This window comes from Maniola hyperantus, chromosome 15, assembly GCF_902806685.2.
Source record: "Maniola hyperantus chromosome 15, iAphHyp1.2, whole genome shotgun sequence".
NCBI lineage: Eukaryota > Metazoa > Arthropoda > Insecta > Lepidoptera > Nymphalidae > Maniola > Maniola hyperantus.
The window spans coordinates 5,424,914-5,441,823 of NC_048550.1; the positions used below are offsets into that span (position 1 = coordinate 5,424,914).

General features: G+C 40.3%; 1 protein-coding gene and 1 long non-coding RNA gene across 2 annotated transcripts; both read left to right on the forward strand.

Annotated features, from left to right (window-relative positions):
- Positions 1–368: 368 nt before the first annotated feature.
- On the forward strand, positions 369–15,143 carry ebo (ellipsoid body open). The gene is given in 22 exon segments (XM_034976328.2): positions 369–602; positions 747–956; positions 1,266–1,463; positions 2,047–2,218; positions 2,693–2,822; positions 3,196–3,334; positions 4,217–4,383; positions 4,643–4,766; positions 5,217–5,262; positions 5,265–5,298; positions 7,080–7,188; positions 7,573–7,665; positions 8,046–8,196; positions 8,381–8,561; positions 8,846–8,972; positions 9,816–9,956; positions 11,003–11,203; positions 11,769–11,947; positions 12,285–12,467; positions 12,777–12,969; positions 13,461–13,691; positions 14,271–15,143. Coding segments are annotated over 22 exon segments (3,111 nt in total). The 5' UTR covers positions 369–599; the 3' UTR covers positions 14,370–15,143.
- Positions 15,144–15,648: 505 nt separating this feature from the next.
- Positions 15,649–16,019, forward strand: LOC138403345 (uncharacterized). Its single transcript, XR_011237610.1, has 2 exons — positions 15,649–15,826; positions 15,910–16,019. It is a non-coding gene; the product is annotated as an uncharacterized lncRNA (long non-coding RNA).
- Positions 16,020–16,910: the final 891 nt, after the last annotated feature.

Below are 16,910 nucleotides of genomic sequence, written 5' to 3' on the forward strand. Positions count from 1 at the left end.
CACAAAAACACCGTCACAAAATTCAATGTTGACTCTATTTCTGTTAGTTGACTGCACAGATATGCCCAGATTTGCAACTAGCGTGGCCCCAGTCCCTCTCGCTCAAGCAGATTTTCTTACTTGTGAAATGTCATTCCTTCTACACTTCACGTTGTTTGTCAAATACTCACGTACAAATACATTTTGACAAACAAAACAAAGTGGCCACGGTGATAAGGACAAAATATAATCATTTTGTCACGTTCTAAATAAGAGCCTAAATGCATTTAGCTATCTCGCTCTAACAGTAAGAGTCACAATTTAGGGCTACTTCTAGCAGTCCCTATGAGCAGTCCTTGTTCTGAGGTTGACTGACTTTAATCACGTTTGATAGAAGTGTCAACATGACAGTGACCTCTTATGTGATGACAATAATTGTGAAGAAAAAAGAGATCCAAAAAAAATAGAGATATAACCAAAAAATTAAAAATCTTTTATGAACCAAACCGATTTTATTATGAAATAAACGATACTTGTAATCAACTGATAAAAGTATCAAATACTATTGCAATAAAACACGGGTTTCTGTCATTATGTAAATTTTCATTATAGTTATAATCATGGTAAGTGTAATGTTCTGTAAAAAGTTATCGTCAGAAGTTACAGCATAGCTTATTTTAAAAAAGTGCAACAATTATTGCAAATTTTATGTTTAATTGTTTATGCAGTATAGTTTCGTAAGTCGTAACGGTCGTGCTTGTTCACAGTCCGACTTCGAAATACATGAGGCGTTGGCCTCATTAGAGATGCTAATGTCGGAGTTCTTTTCACCCACTACAAATAATTTTAGAAAAAGAGAAATTGAAAATATGCTAGAGAATTTTTCAAACAATCGCGATTCGTGGAAGCATTGTTTGTTATTTCTCCAAAAATCAGAGAATCAATATGTTTTAATGTTTATACTCACTACACTAGAGGTAAGCTCAACGGCATTAAAGTAAATTAAGGATATTAATGGTTAAGTAAACATCATCCCTTTTCATCATCATCACTGCACAGAATAAAGTTTGGTGCCTGTCTGTCTGACAGATCAGTTTTAAAGACATCTCAAAAAGTGTAAAACTGTTAAATGAGAGATTAAGTATTGGCTCCTTTACATTATGTATAGTGTGAATATTGTGAATTCTATTTCTATTAATATTTGATTTCAAAACTACATAATTTATTTGTTTCAAATGCATTCTATTGTAAGCAACAGTGCACAAAGCTAGCTATTTTTTTTTCAGAAAATAATAAATAGGCAATGGGTTAGTCTATCAGATAGTGAAAAAACAGAAATACGGTTGAATTTGATGAATGAATTGATGACAAAACATGAAACAATGTTGTATTTCATTAGGAACAAGTTAGCAGCACTGCTAGTTTCCATTGCTCGCTATGATTGGCCACATTTGTATCCTGACTTTTTCAGCAATATTGTAGAGGTGAGAATGAAAGATATCTGTAAGTATACAATCTATACTAATATTATGAATAGGTAAAGTTTGTAAGTTTGTTTTAATGAAGTAATCTCTGGAACTATTGAACCAATTTTGAATTTTTTTTCACCAGTAGATAGCTATATTATTCCTGGGTGACATAGGCTATATTTTATTTTCAAAAAAAATTTGAGACCTATCTATTATTATATTCAATACCAATAAGCGCGAACGAAGCAAGCGCGATATTTTTTATTATTTATACAGACAATATTCTCAGAAAAAAAATTAAGGACATCCTAAAATAGTAGAAATCAATTTATACTCAACTAGCTGATGCCCGCGACTTCGTCCGCGTGGAATTAGGTATTTTAAAAATCCCGTAGGAACTCTTTGATTTTCCGGGATAAAAAGTAGCCTGTGTCATTCTTCAGGTCTTTATCTATACTCATCAAAAAATCACGTCAATCCGTTGCACCGTAGCAACGTGATTGAAGTACAAACCAACAATCACACTTTCACATTAATAATAAGGGTACTGATTACTTTTATTTGATGGTATGTGTACTTAATCCACGTTTTTCCTCAGTTACTGAAATGTGAGGGTCACCAGTGCATAGTTGGGTTGGTGTTAGCTCAAGCAGCCAGTGAAGAGTTAGGTGCAGCTCGTGATACGGGTGTGTTACTGCTGTCAACAAGGAGGAGTCAACTTGAACGACTTATGCTTAAAGGGATGCCTCAGATGCTAGCAGCACTTAGTGGTAAGCTTTTAAAAACAATTGATGGATGTGCTTTTAGAGAATTTAAATTTGTCAGTTTTTTATGTCATGAAATTTACATCTATCTATATATATAAAAGGAAAAGGTGACTGACTGACTGATCTATCAACGTACAACTCAAACTACTGGACGGATCTGGCTGAAATTTGGCATGCGGATAGCTATTATAACGTAGGCATCCGCTAAGAAAGGATTTTTGAAAATTCAAGCCCTAAGGGTGTCAAATAGGGGTTTGAAATGTGTGTAGTCCATGCGGATGAAGTCGCGGGCATCAGCTAGTTACAAAATAAGAAAGATTCAGCCCACAGTTCAGCATGCTGGCCTTAGTAGAACTTCACATACCTTCTTTCTTGACTTTTTCCTGTCCATGTTTTCGTTTATGGATTTTACAACCCTTTAAATATAACAAATCATCTGTCAGTGTAATTGGAATAGCTTGTGATATAACATTGCAGCCATACTGGAGAGGAATGCTCAAAAGGAAGGCCAGTCCAACCCTCCTCCATCCCCTACCCGAGGATTGCCTCAAACATCGGCTTTACCCGATCTACTGGCCAATGCGCATGATGTACATTCAGCAGACAAGTAAGTACATTTCACACCACGAAAATTGAAAAAGCTGACATGTTTTGCACAGCAGCCTCTGGATTGTGTAAGAAAAACGTATTCATCGTAATCGGTAGCAAATTCTGCTCCTAGATTGGCTGTGAAAAAATATGAACAATCGACTTCAATCATAGGGCAGAATTTGATGTCGATTACGATTACGCTGAATACGTTTTTCTTACACAATCAATCGGGGGGGCTTGTTTTATATTTATCATCATCACCGTCAACCGATAGACGTCCACAGCTGGACATAAGTTTCTTGTAGGGACTTCTTTACTCATGTTAGGTCATTAACGAAATGCTATAATTATTTCGCAACTGTATTTTTAACTATGCACTTTATTTTTAGAGCCTTAAATATGGAAATAGTAGTGAAGTGCCTTACTACACTGCAGCACTTGTTTCTCTGGTTGCCGCTCTCATCTCATGTCCCGCCATCACTTGTTACCACAGTTTTTTATTGGGGCAGTGTTGCCACGCAATCACAGGTGAGCCTTTAAACAATGTCACATATTACTACAAGTAAGTCCGTCCGTCCATCTGTCAGCAAGCTGTACCTTATGCACTGTAATAGGTAAAGGTAGAGTTGAAGTTTTCACATTTTGTGTTTATAATATAAATATGAAGGCAAAGCCTTGATAATATGATGATGACAATTAAACAGATAAGTCAGGATTACAACTTTATAGAGTAGCCGACCCTTCGTGGGCGCACTAACAACATCCTCGCACTATGAAAGACAACACAAACTACCCTCAACTACAACTATAGCAGCAACCCTCATTAATTATGAGTCATGACACCAACGTCTTCAATGAGACTAGACAACGCTAGCTAACCCTACCTAAGTCGCCTCCACATCACTCCTTATAGCGACTCTTGGACCAACCATTTAACTTAGCTACTACAACCTAACCTAACCTTAACCAACAATAACCACGTTAGGTAACAATAACAATAATTCTAAAACCTACAGTGCGGCACACAGTATCTACTGAGAAGTGCCTCTGGCAAGAGCCAGACAAATAATGACTTGTTTCGTACAGCGCGTCCGATTTTACAGTCTCACAACACCGGGAGGACGATGACGTGTGTTCAATGAGCAAATTGTTTACAACTTAAAGACGGCGCTGCCGTCAAATGCACACTGAAAATTTCAACTCTACTATAGTATCAGTAGATTATTCTCCTTTAGCGTCTTAGCTCAGGTTAATGACAATGCGTGCACGAAATAAATAAAGCGGGCTTAATGTAATAATTGACAAACTTTGTCAATTCGCTATTGACGTGACTTTTCACATGCTATCTGTGAACCAGTCCATCTTCACTATGTCATGTTCGTGCAGTGATGTTAGGCACCCTGCACACAGAGCGCGGAGGCAGCGCTGGCCGGGCTGGGCGGCGTGTGCGAGCTGCTATACCGGCGGTACGCGCCACCGTCGTCAGCCGCCACGGCGCTACGCCTGCAGCACTGCGCGCTGCGCCTGTTGCGCCACCTCACGCAGCATCCGCAGCATATGCAGCGCGCGCACCAAGAGTGAGTGCTTCGCTCATTGTATTGCGACCCTCGTTTCTGTTTGATAATATATATAAAAAATCGGGGTGCGTAGACCTCGTTTCATACTCCTACCGATAGAAATGTGAGTATGTACACACATAATTTCGATTTACAGAGACAGCAAAGTTTACATATTGCTTCTCCAAGATATAAAGTTTACTAAATTTGTAGTTCGAGCATGATATGTATGGATAGCAATGTATTGCTGGGTATATAAGTAAATAATGTTTATTTTCAGTTATCTAAATAAGCTGGCCGAGTTCCTAAAGTTGTTTGTATCCCTGCATTTCAAGAGGTTAGAAGCAGAGCCTGAGTTTGATGCTATAGATTTCTTGTCATACTTATTCCAGTACACATTCCAGGTAAATATTCAACAATATAATTATATAAAAAATACAAAAACAATCCATACTATAATATATACTATTATACTATACTATAATATTATAAATGCGAAGGTGTCTGTCTGTCTGCTAGAGTTTCACTACCCAACAATTTAACCGATTTTGATGAAAGTTGGTACCGAGTTAGCTTACATCCCAGGGAAGGATATGGGCTACTTTTTATCCCGGAATATTAGAGAGTTCCCACGGGATTAAAAAAACCTAAATCTACGCGGACAAAGTCGCGGTCATTATCTATTAAAAAATAACCGAGGGAAAAGGGTTGGATTATCCTTAACTACACAGATCTAAATATTTAGCTAGGATTGCCAGTTCTTGATCTTGCAACATTTTCAAATTTGTATATTTGCTCAAAACACTTTATGTAACAAAATGATTGAAAATAAATGTTTTATTATTATTTTTTAGGTGCCAACATGTTCTACATTTGTAAGTTGCTTAGATATATGGATACAGTTATTGACGTATTAAAACCTGAAGACACTCCTAAGTAAGTTGAGGTTTCTTGTTTTCGACTTTTCAAATATTGCTAGCAAGGATATTGTAAAACTCCCAGATAGGCAATGTTCATGGTACAATCGTATTTTAAAAGTGAAGACATTTGTGTTCACTTTTAAAATACGAAAACGCGCTAGCATGCGAATTTTCACATGCTTGCGCGTGCGCGTAGCGGCACAGATTATCTACATAGATAATCGCGTGTCATTTACGAACCTTTGTGTAAATGTACACGAAAGCAAATAAATAAATCTAATCTAATATTATTTAAAACGACACCTACGAGCATGTTTCAAAATATTATGGTGATCCGTTACCAGTCTGTAGAAGTTGCGATTGCCAGCATGAAATATTATTACAAATATTATAACTAGCTGACCCTGCGAACTTCGTTCCGCCTAACAGTCGATTCAAATTTTTTAATTTTTTTTAAAATCCCACGATTAGGACTTCAGTACTTTGCAGCATCAGGATTGAGGAGTAGGAGCCGAAGTTCAATGATGTAGCCTATGCTTGGTACCTAAAATTATTTTGCATCATCCGCAGTCCCTGAAACATTATAGTTTAGGAGTGCTGTACCCTACATCATCAGGGTTGAGGAGTTGAGACTTGAAGTCTGAGAATAAAGTCGTTGCTTGGTACCTACAATATGAATTCACTATGAACACTTCCTGAATCTTGATAACTCAGGCGGGCAGTAACCCTGCAGCATCAGGATTAAGGAGTTGAATCCAGAATTTTTTATGTGACCACCACGAAAACTTTTTTTGTTGATTTAAAAAAAAAATTGCAAATCGGTCCAGAAACCTCGAAAAAATCGATGTAGAAAAAAAGAACCACCTCCTTTTTGACAGTCGGTTAAAAACCGATGACCTTGAAATATTTACGGAACAATCTTTAAAATATCCCCTTTCTAACAAAAAAAGAATGAATGAAATCGGACTACGCGTTAATGAATTACAACTCAGTATACATTTTAACTTTCATCCCCATGAAACCATGCTGAATTACGGGATAAAAAGTATCCTATATTCTTCCTCATAGTATGACCTCAAATCGTACCAAGTTTCATTGGAATCCATTCAGTAGTTTCAGCGTGATGCGCGGCCGTGATACAGACAGACAGACAGACAGACAGACAAAAATGAAAAAAATTACAGTTTTGGGTTCAGTATCGATTATAGAGTGCCCTCGAAAAAAATTTTTCAAAATATCTTCAATGTACAGAATTTGACCTGTTACAGTTTTATTATAAGTATTGATGCGAAAGTTTTACTGTTTGTTGGCTTATTGGTTTTTTAGTTTGTCCTTCAATCACGCCGTAATAGAGCAATGGATTAACGTGAGTACAGCCGGGACAGATAAGATAAGATTTATTTATTTGCTTTCATGTACATTTACATTAATTGATGGTGGGTGCTTAAAGCTAAGATATTATTTATAATGGAAATCACTCACGGTAGTTTAAACGCCAAAAGAGCAATGGATGATTTTTTTTACGAATATAGTTACAAACTTAGGAGAGTAACATAGGCTACTTTTTATCCCGGAAAATCAAAGAGTTTCCACGGGATTTCAAAAGACTTAATCCACGAAACAAAGCCGCGAACATCAGCTAGTTAAAAATAAAAATATCTACGCTTTTAGTGAAATATCTCAATATAATATTTGTTTACTATAATTTTAAGGACTTTTTACACATATTTTTCACCATTAATAATAATATAATAAGCATAATATTATAAGTGTTTGTAAAGTTATTTAATTTGGTAGGTATTGGGAAGCCCTTCAGGCGCTGGTGAGTGGCGTGTTGAACAAGATACAGTTTCAACACAACAAAGCTCAATTGCAACATCTTGACAACGATGTGTGCGATGATGATGTAAGTAGCATATAGAGCATATAAATGAGAAAGGACTCGCCATATTTGCTCTTTAATTGTCATAAATCAAAAGTACGATTTTAGTCCTTAATCTAATGGTAAACCGTACTTTTACCATGACAGTTGCCACAAAGCAATCACCATTTATGGCGAGTGCTTTCTCAAAATTTATGCATTATGGAAGTTATTCTAAGGGTGCCTGTCCATTGATCGGAGTGTTTTGCCCAATAGGATTGTTGAAATATGATTTTGTTGAAACTTTATGAGTAGTGTGATTGATTTGTTCAATTACGCGTCTCCGCTCCCCAAAATTTTTAGTGGACGTTTTAGTAAAACTAAGATCCAAAAACTCTCTTTATGTTGAAGAAATATGTTTGATTGCAGGGAGAAACTGAGTGGCAAAAGTTCCTAAAACACTGTATAGAATGTATTGCGCGAGTGGCGGATTTGGCGCCGCTGGACGTGTTCACTGCTGTGGTAAGTTGCACAAATTATAATATTTTTATATTAATTAGGAGTAAATTCGTCAAAAAGTTCCAGCCAATCCAATCCATCCATCCACTGCCTGTATCCGTCCACTGCTGGATATAGTCCTTTTCAAGAGCGTGCCACCAAACACGGTCCAGCACATCAGCAAAGTTAACTTGAGATCCGAGCGGAATGCGCCCTTCCTAATCAATTAGTTTGCTTTTTTAAAATCCGTTCTAACTAATATTATAATTATGAAAATGTGTCTGTCTGCTAGCTTTTCACGGCTCACCCGGGTAACTGATTTTAACGTTTAGTACAGAGATAGCTACACATCCCAAGGAAGGATATAGCAAGGACATTTTACCCCAAAAAGTCAAATGTCATAGATGGAACGGTGGCAATGCTTGGCGGGCGTGCACGCGCGCGCGTCCGGGCGGGGCGGCGCCGCGGGCGAGGCGGATCGTCTGCTCGCCGCGCTGCTGGACCTGGCCACGTTGACGCGGGTTCTGGGCCGCCTCGCACCATCTTTACTTGCGGGTAAGCTCTCCTTGGACTCTGTTCACGCGGACATGCACGTGCGCGACATAGCCACTGACAGCGAGAGATGAAAGATATACGAATACTATTAGATGCATGATGGCAATTTGTTAACTCAGTTTATGATTTTAACTGACATTTCTTGTTTTTCCCGTGTAATTTTCAAACGCGTGTTCCCCAACAGAGCCGGAGCATGGCAGTACAGACAACGCGGGCGCGGCGGCGAGCGCTGGCGGCACTGGGCGCGGCTGTGCGGCCGGCGCGGCGCTGATCGAGCGCTGCGCGAGCGCGCTGGCGGGCGCCGCGCTGACGCGTCCGCACCGTTCGCACCCGTCCCCTGCGCTGGCCCGCGCTCATGTTATACTGTGAGCTTAGCCTTTGTCAAACAGAATGCGTACACTTAGCGCGCGTCGAGAGATAATAGCATCGCATACTAGTGCCACACTATAGCATTCCTTTGTGTTGTACTATTTGAGTTTAAACCTGTCACATAGCGTGCGTGCTGCGACTCTTGACGCGCGCTTTGTACGCGTTCTGTATTAGAAGGCCTTTATTTTTTAAGTATAACTTATTTAGACGCGACTTGAGAAAGTGCGCGACAAATAACGAATTTCTGATAATATGGGTAACGAGGTGAATGTACATACAGGCACGCGGAAATGTTCGCATGTATGGGTGCTTGGTGCTGCTACGCGAGCGAGTGCAGCGTGCCGCTTCACACTATGGAGAGCCTCTTCAGCTCCGCGCTGCCCTTCCTCGTGCCGCACGATGTGCCGGTAATTTTCTTTTTGTATAAATATTTTAGACTGCCCGGCTTCGTTGGCGAAAACATAAATCCCTTATAATTTTAAATACACATCAAAAATTGCGAACCGGCAGGAATCGAACCCGCGTCTCCTGGGATCGCGCCCGACGCTCTAACCACTAAGCTACAGCCCGCTTACTGCCAGTGACGAAATTTGTGATGTGTATGCTCACTCGGTACTGAATTCCTGCCGGTTCGCAACTTTTGATGTGTATTTAAAATTATTTGGAAATTTCCTTCAAGTGTAGGTGAAACACTATAAAAATTATAAAATATAAATCCCTTATTCTTGTCTACATAGTAAAGGCAACATCTGTGCTTCAGCTCTCTACGTCCAAGGGTTTGGGCTGAGTGTTGATGAGTCAGCCAGCGAGTCAAGACTTTTCACTTAGTGACTTGGATATGGTTCGTTAGCGCAAGTCACTGAAGTTATATAGATGCGATATATAGATGCTGCCATAATGGGAATCCACAGGCAAAACTTATTGCCACAAAAGGTCAATAATATGTCAAATTAAAATCAACAATTGTTTCTTTTGTTTTATTGCTAGCTTTGCTAACAATTGTTGATATCAATACACATTTGTACACGATTGTTTCGTGAAGTATGTATGTATTTAAAGATGTATGATACCTGGAAGCTTGTACAATAAAATTATGGGGTTTTACAGCTCAGTACAAAATGTACTCTGTGGCTCAGTATAGCTGGTTCCACAGATGATATACTACCTCTATGGCCGGTTCGCTAATGCGCCACCTGTTGGGATAAATTAGCAGTGTGGATTAACATTAAAATATGATAAAAATGTTTCAGGAGCCATCTCTTCTGTGTCACGCAGCGGCGCACTTGCTGCTCAGTTTGTCGAAGAATGTCAAGTACACCAACGATCTGATGGTCATGCTAGGCGATCTCTACAATCACGCTCAACGCTCTCTACATTATTTGGAACCAAAGGTAAGTTTACTCTAAGGTATCATGTAATAACTTCAATTATGTAGATTTAGACTCAAATGTAATAATTTAGTATTTTTCCATTTTGAATCTTCTTCTTCTTCTTCTTCTAAATATATAAAAGGATTGACTGACTGACTGATCTATCAACGCACAGCTAAAACTACTGGACGGATCGGGCTGGGCATGCAGATAGCTATTATGACGTAGGCATCCGCTAAGAAAGGATTTTTGAAAATTCAACCCCTAAGGGGGTGAAATAGGGGTTTGAAATTTGTGTAGTTCACGTGGACGAAGTCGCGAGCATAAGCTAGTTTCTCATATAGTTTCGATCATCCTAATCCTAATATCCTAATCCTACTATAATATTATAAATGTGAAAGTGCGGATGTTTGTTACTCAATCACGCAAAACGGTTGAACGGATTTGGATGAAATTTGGAATGGAGATAGATTATACCCTGGATTAACACATAGGCTACTTTTTATCCCGGAAAATCAAAGAGTTCCCGCGGGATTTTGAAAAATGTAATTCCACGCGGACGAAGTCGCGGGCATCAGCTAGTAATATTGTAAATGTGAAAGTGTGTATGTTTGTTACTCAATCACGCGAAAACGGCTCTACGGATTTGGATGAAATTTGGAATGCAGATAGATTATACCCTGGATTAACACATTTTATCCCGGAAAATCAAATAGTTTTCAGGGAATAGTTAATAGGGATTTCACACTACATTCCCTTTTCCACGTGGACGAAGTTGCGGCTATCATCTGTTTGGTACAAAGAAAAAGCTTGCATCCTGTATACATAAATATAGGCTACTTTTATAACGGCAAATCGAAAAAAATTGGTATTTTTATAAACCTAATTCCATGTGGACTAAGTTACAGTATCATCTGTTCGGTACAGAGATATAGCGATGCTTCCGTATCGGGGAATCTACTTTATATCACGGAAAATCGAGGAGGTCCCTTGGGTTTTATAAAAAACCTTAATCCACGCGGATGAAGTCGCAGGCATTACGTGTATAATAAAATGTCACGATGCAGACTGCTGGCGTGGTGCGCGAGGCGCTGGTGGCGCTGGTGCTGGCGCGCGGGGTGGGCGGTGTGGGTGGCGCGCAGGACGCGGCGCGCGCGCTGCTGGGCGCGTGGGCAGGTGCGCTGGCGGCCGCGGGGCCGGCGCACGCGCTGCCGCCGCTCACCGCGCTGCTGCATGCCTTTGCTGACGCGCCCACCGCCGCCAAGAAGGTAAGGTCTTGTAGTAGTGTATGCTTAATTATAACAATAGTATCAAAAGGGTCTAGCTAACAAGATTACGTGTTCGAATTCTCACCTGTATACATAACGAACCTGCAACAATGGTCTCGTTTAGGGACACTTGTGGCGTTGCGCTACGCGTGTTACATCGTGGCGCAGCGCACCTTGCGGGTTTTCAGTCAATTGAGGAACGGGCAGTAGTGCCCGCTGCGGCACCCCTGCAGCACAGGACCAACCTTGCAGCACAGGATCAACCCAGCAGCACAGGATCAACCCTGCAGCACAACCACCCTAACCATTTTTTTTATAGCACACCTTAACTTCTTCTTCATGTGCCTCCTCTTCTTCTACATTACTGAAAGTCAGGAGGTAATCCATGGTTAGATGGAATAGTTCTCGGACTGTTTCATTCCAATCCAGTGTTTTGTTTCGTAGCCCATGACTTCTTCCGTCTTTCCACCCATCTTCTCTTATCTAGCGTACTTGTGTAATTTAAGTCCATATCTGTGACGCATACGCAAATATATATTTGAAGGTTTATTTCGTTGCCTTTAAGATAATAGCTGAGGGCATATGCAGCGCAGCGGAGAGCGCTCTGCGCATGCTGTGCGAGCCGACGTGCGGCGCGGACGCCGAGATCACGGACTTCTTCCTGGCTCTCTTCACAGCACTACTGCCACAGCTCGGAAACTTCGCATATACCGCTATTGATGTGTTCCTTGAAGTAGCACAAAGGTACGCAACGGAAGCCTAGTCCGGTTTTAAGTGTGATGTCCATTTTGTAATCCAAAATTTTTGCCATTTTTAAAATTCGTCTGACGTATTTTTTGGGTGCTGATTGCAGAAATCATGCTAATTTCAAATCCAAGATGGCCGACGTGTTTCTTAAATGCATAATATGAGTGTCATGTTCTGGGAATTTCTCAGAGTGCTGATTATGAAAAAGTTTCCCGTTTGCCTATTATTAGATGTGAGGTCTTAGTTCGGGGTGACTAGTTATATTTTAGGTCTCGTATCATGTCTCCATCGGCATCCAAATGCAGGACTCGAAACGTTCGTTTTCTTTCATCAGAGGCTCGGGCGACGGCGAGGGTAGTTTGGAGCGCTTAGTGGAGTGCGTGCGTTTGGGCGTAGAGGCGGGCGGAGGCGGCGTACGCGTCCACGCAGTGCTGGACCTGTTACACTCGCACGTGTTACCGCGAGCAGATCCCGCCTCGCCCACACTGGCACGCGCGGCGCACAGACTGCTGGCAAGGTAATATTGTGTTGAGGTAAAGGTTTAAAAGGGCAAGAACGCAGAGCCGTAAAGTCGGTTAGTAAAAATGTGTTGCGGTTCGGGAAGGTAGTTTGTAGTGTTTGAGTGTGGGAGCAGGCGACGGGCGCCGTGCTTTTCCGAGCGCGTAAGAACGTTTACAGTTTTACACACACACACACACACACACGACAGCATTATCGTCGCCATAGCCGTACTATATGTCATTTCTATAACAAATTGAGTAAAATGTGTTCAAGTAAAACATTACTTTTGCTTTTGTTTGTTTTTACAATTTTAATAATTTCGCAGCGTTTTAGTACACCGATGGCGATACTTTTTCCCGCACAAGTGTGAAGGAGAGGAAGCGTTGCGGCGCACGACGGAACTACGCGGCGCGTTGACGACTCTGGGTCGAGCGCTGCTGCAACCGGACATCGAACTGTTGCGCATCAACCTCAACACGCTCGACACACTCAACACCAAGTGGAAACTATATCATAAGGTAACATTGCGGCGCACGGCGAACTGTGTTGCGCATCAACCTCAACACGCTCGACACACTCAACACCAAGTGGAAACTATATCATAAGGTAACATTGCGGCGCACGGCGAACTGTGTTGCGCATCAACCTCAACACGCTCGACACACTCAACACCAAGTGGAAACCATATCATAAGGTAACATTGCGGCGCACGGCGAACTGTGTTGCGCATCAACCTCAACACGCTCGACACACTCAACACCAAGTGGAAACTATATCATAAGGTAACATTGCGGCGCTCGGCGAACTGTGTTGCGCATCAACCTCAACACGTTCTAGCTTCACCTTGTCAATCTTAGACAGCTATAACATCAAGCTTTTTGAAATATCATTCCCTTGGGTCCGGGGTTTGCCTCTTTCATTTGTATGGGATTAGGTAACAGAGAGCTCTATACTAACTTCTTTCCGCGGATAGGGTATAAGTAGCTTATCGAGTACTTTTTTTCTACAGGCAATATTCCGTAGCGAGTTCATGGGTTCGGTGCTAACGGTGCTATTATCGGGGTTGGTGGAAGGCGGCGCTCGAGCGTTATTGCTCGACGAAGCTCTCGCGGCCGTGCACGCCATGGCTGCCGTGGACTTCGTGGCCTTCCGACGCGACTTCCTGCCGCACTTCCTTCAGACACTGCATGGTTTAGAGCCGCATCATGTACGCTTGCTCGCCGACTTCCCGCCAGATACGGTACGTTGCCATTGCACAGCACACTATAACTTACGGTACAGTCCGTGACAGGTTGAGATGGCAATCGGGGTATGAGGCAGAGGGACGCCCCGCACGTCACCCACGCTCGCCCGCACTGGGTTAGCCGCCGGGACTGTGCGGATGTGTGGGGCGTTCCCTCCCCGATCGCCATTTCAACCTGTCGCATACTATAGTACTTAAGGTTTATAGGTTATATAAAAAGGGCGCTCGAGCGTTATTGCTTTGCAAAGTTCTTATCCATACTACACTTTTTATCTTTCACTAATACAAACGCGATTTGTGTGAATTTCTAGTTCTGCAGATTTTAAACTAATAATATCAAGTTGTAAATATAGTAATACAGCTTTGCTGGTTGAGAATTGAGCGTGACTAAATTTTTTTTTGTTTTATTTTCACCAAACCAGGAGTAGAAGTAGCTGTCAAATACGGCTTTAGAATTTCAGGAGTGAAATGCACATCATGAATACTCTTTCTATATAGCAGCATCCACATACTAAACATATTTGCATTTATAATATTAGTAATTGTATAGATTGTACTTTTACGTCTCATTTCCAGGATCTACCAACGTTTACGCAAAATATTCAACGGCTGATGAACGACGTGAACTGTTATCGGACATATCAGTCCCTTGCGTGCAACACGATGGGTTCCTAGTACATCAGGCCAGTGATTCACGCCCTATGGACTTCGGTGCTGAGTTCAAGTCACCAGTTCCCCTAGAACGAGTTTGGACAACTCGAAAACTTTCAATGGTTTTCGTGAGTGACCTCAGAGTTAAGGTGCAAACACAATGGCTGACGCAACATGTTATGCTGCTACAGAAAGCGATTGAAGTCATACTTATATGTTACATATAATTACATATATGCTATGTATACAGTTATACTTTTTAATAAGTAGAATGGCGTGTTTCGATTGGTGGATTGCCATGCCAGAATAGACTACAGTTTGTTTGCAACCTAAATGGACCTCAAGTTCGGATTTCTTTTTAAAATTAAAACTATAAAAAAGTCGTACTAGGGGTACACAAAATAGTCTGAACTTTATCTTAGCTAAATAAGTACTTACATTGAATTTATTGAATCTAATCTTGAATAGCTCAATGATGTGTGGGTTACAGTTTTGAAAGATAACTGAAGGAAAGATGTTTGAATCTCACCAGTTGAACTATTGAATCTGTGGTATAAGGTTGCCTTTCTATCAGGAATGTGTGTTCATAGGATGATGATTTGAATAGGTACCTTAACTTAGCTCTGTTTGAAGTGTTCAACAAATTCATGAACATCACTGTGGTAGAGAAAGGGTCTTGAAAGAATAGGTAAAATATTAGTTATGTCCAAAAACATTCCTAATATTAAAAAAATGTAAAATGTATGGAATATACAAAATATTAATGAATGTGCAATTTACTAATTACTTTATGTAAATAAAACTTGTGACGTTGTAAATTTTGAACTACTAATTAGCGTTTCGCTTTTAATAAAAATCAATGTTGTTCAAAGTATGTTGGTGCCACCTAGCATCAAGGTGCAGAACTACGCGTGGGTCGATGTTCAGAGTTCATTCGAGCCACAATAGATGGCGTTTGCTTCGTTGTCAATTGTCGTAAAAATAAAACAAAATAATTAAATAAAACCATAATATCATTTGTTTATTGTTAAGTCATTAACAAAACGGTTCTTATAATATACCCTTAGGTTCCGCAAATATTCAAAAATGAATTGGCTTCATGATCAAACTAAATGAGAGCGGCCACACTCGGGTTGCGTCTGGCAACACCGATAGGTGAGATTTAGAATTTTCCTGGAGTCAACATGTGAAGACGAATTTTTTTTCGTTCCAGGAAAATCTCATTCTTTTTCGCCCATGGCTTCGCCTGGGAAAATACAATAGTTATAAAATTTTAGTCATCCTAACGTATTTCAATGTTTCATCAATTATGGTGAGTGAAAAATCAAGTAATGTGGATTCGACAAAATGGCGGTTTGGTTAGAGAAAATCCTAATTTTATGATTTCATTCCAGTTCCAGTTATTTTATCTTCCCAAATAAATGAGGATAATGGGTTGTGGGTGGACTTCTGAAAACCATTGGTGGCCAGGAGTTCAATAGGTGAGTTGTGTTTGATCGGGAAAATTCCACGTGTCGAAATTTTCACACAGCACAAATTATAATCTTGTTTTTCTTTGTTACAGGGTTTACGTTTACGTTTTACGTTTAGCTTCAGTTTTCCGTTTTAGTTTTCCGTTTGCGTTTTCGGTTTTCGTATTTATTTCTTTTGCACATTCACGTTGACAACTTAATTGCTATGGATAAGACTTGGTGAAAATCTTTGTAATGAAACATTTCGGTTGTGAAGAATCAAATAAATTGAGTTTTGGATCTTGGCCGATGCCGTCCAGCTACCTTGCAGTCTTCGCACCTACAAGTAAGCAAATGTTTGTATCCTGCAACAGTTTAGTGAACCTTCTTAGTGTATGTGTACAGTAAGAACCCTGTCTTTACTACTGAGCTTTTATTTTGAAACAATTTTATGAATTTTACTGTGTCATTGTCTATTCCATGCCAATGGCATCTTAAATTTAAAACATAGATTTTATGTACTATCTACCTAAGGCATTCTAATGTATCTAAATTAAGTCTTGGCATTAAGCTAGAATAACTAAGCATTATTAGCCATCACAATGTATTAAGCGACCCCGGTAAAAGTTACATTAAAAACAATTTTGCCTAACATCTAGCAAATTTCATTTATAACACCTCATATACATTACAAGGGAGTCGACGGCTAGCTCTATTCTTTACTAGGTAGATAGATCAAGTAAAGTAAATTATTATTTTCCTCTAATCTTTGTAAGGTGGTAGATTATTCCGTATCCGGGTATATTTCTATTCCGCCCAATTTACCACCCTTACAAATGGCGCCCAACGTGGGGAAAGGCAAATGGAGACTGGAGATTTTGCCTAGATTGCAGGAAATTAAATTCAGTGACAAAGGGGGATTCATACTCAATACCGTACATTCCACAAATTCTAGATAGCTTGAAAGAGGCAAGGTTTTTATCTTCGATTGATTTAAGTTCAAGTTTCTGGCAAATTCCGTTAGCTAACGACTCTCAGGAAAAAACCAGTTTTACAGTTCCTGGTAGAGGGTTATTCAAATTTAAAGTCATGCCGTTTGGCCTATGCGGTGCAC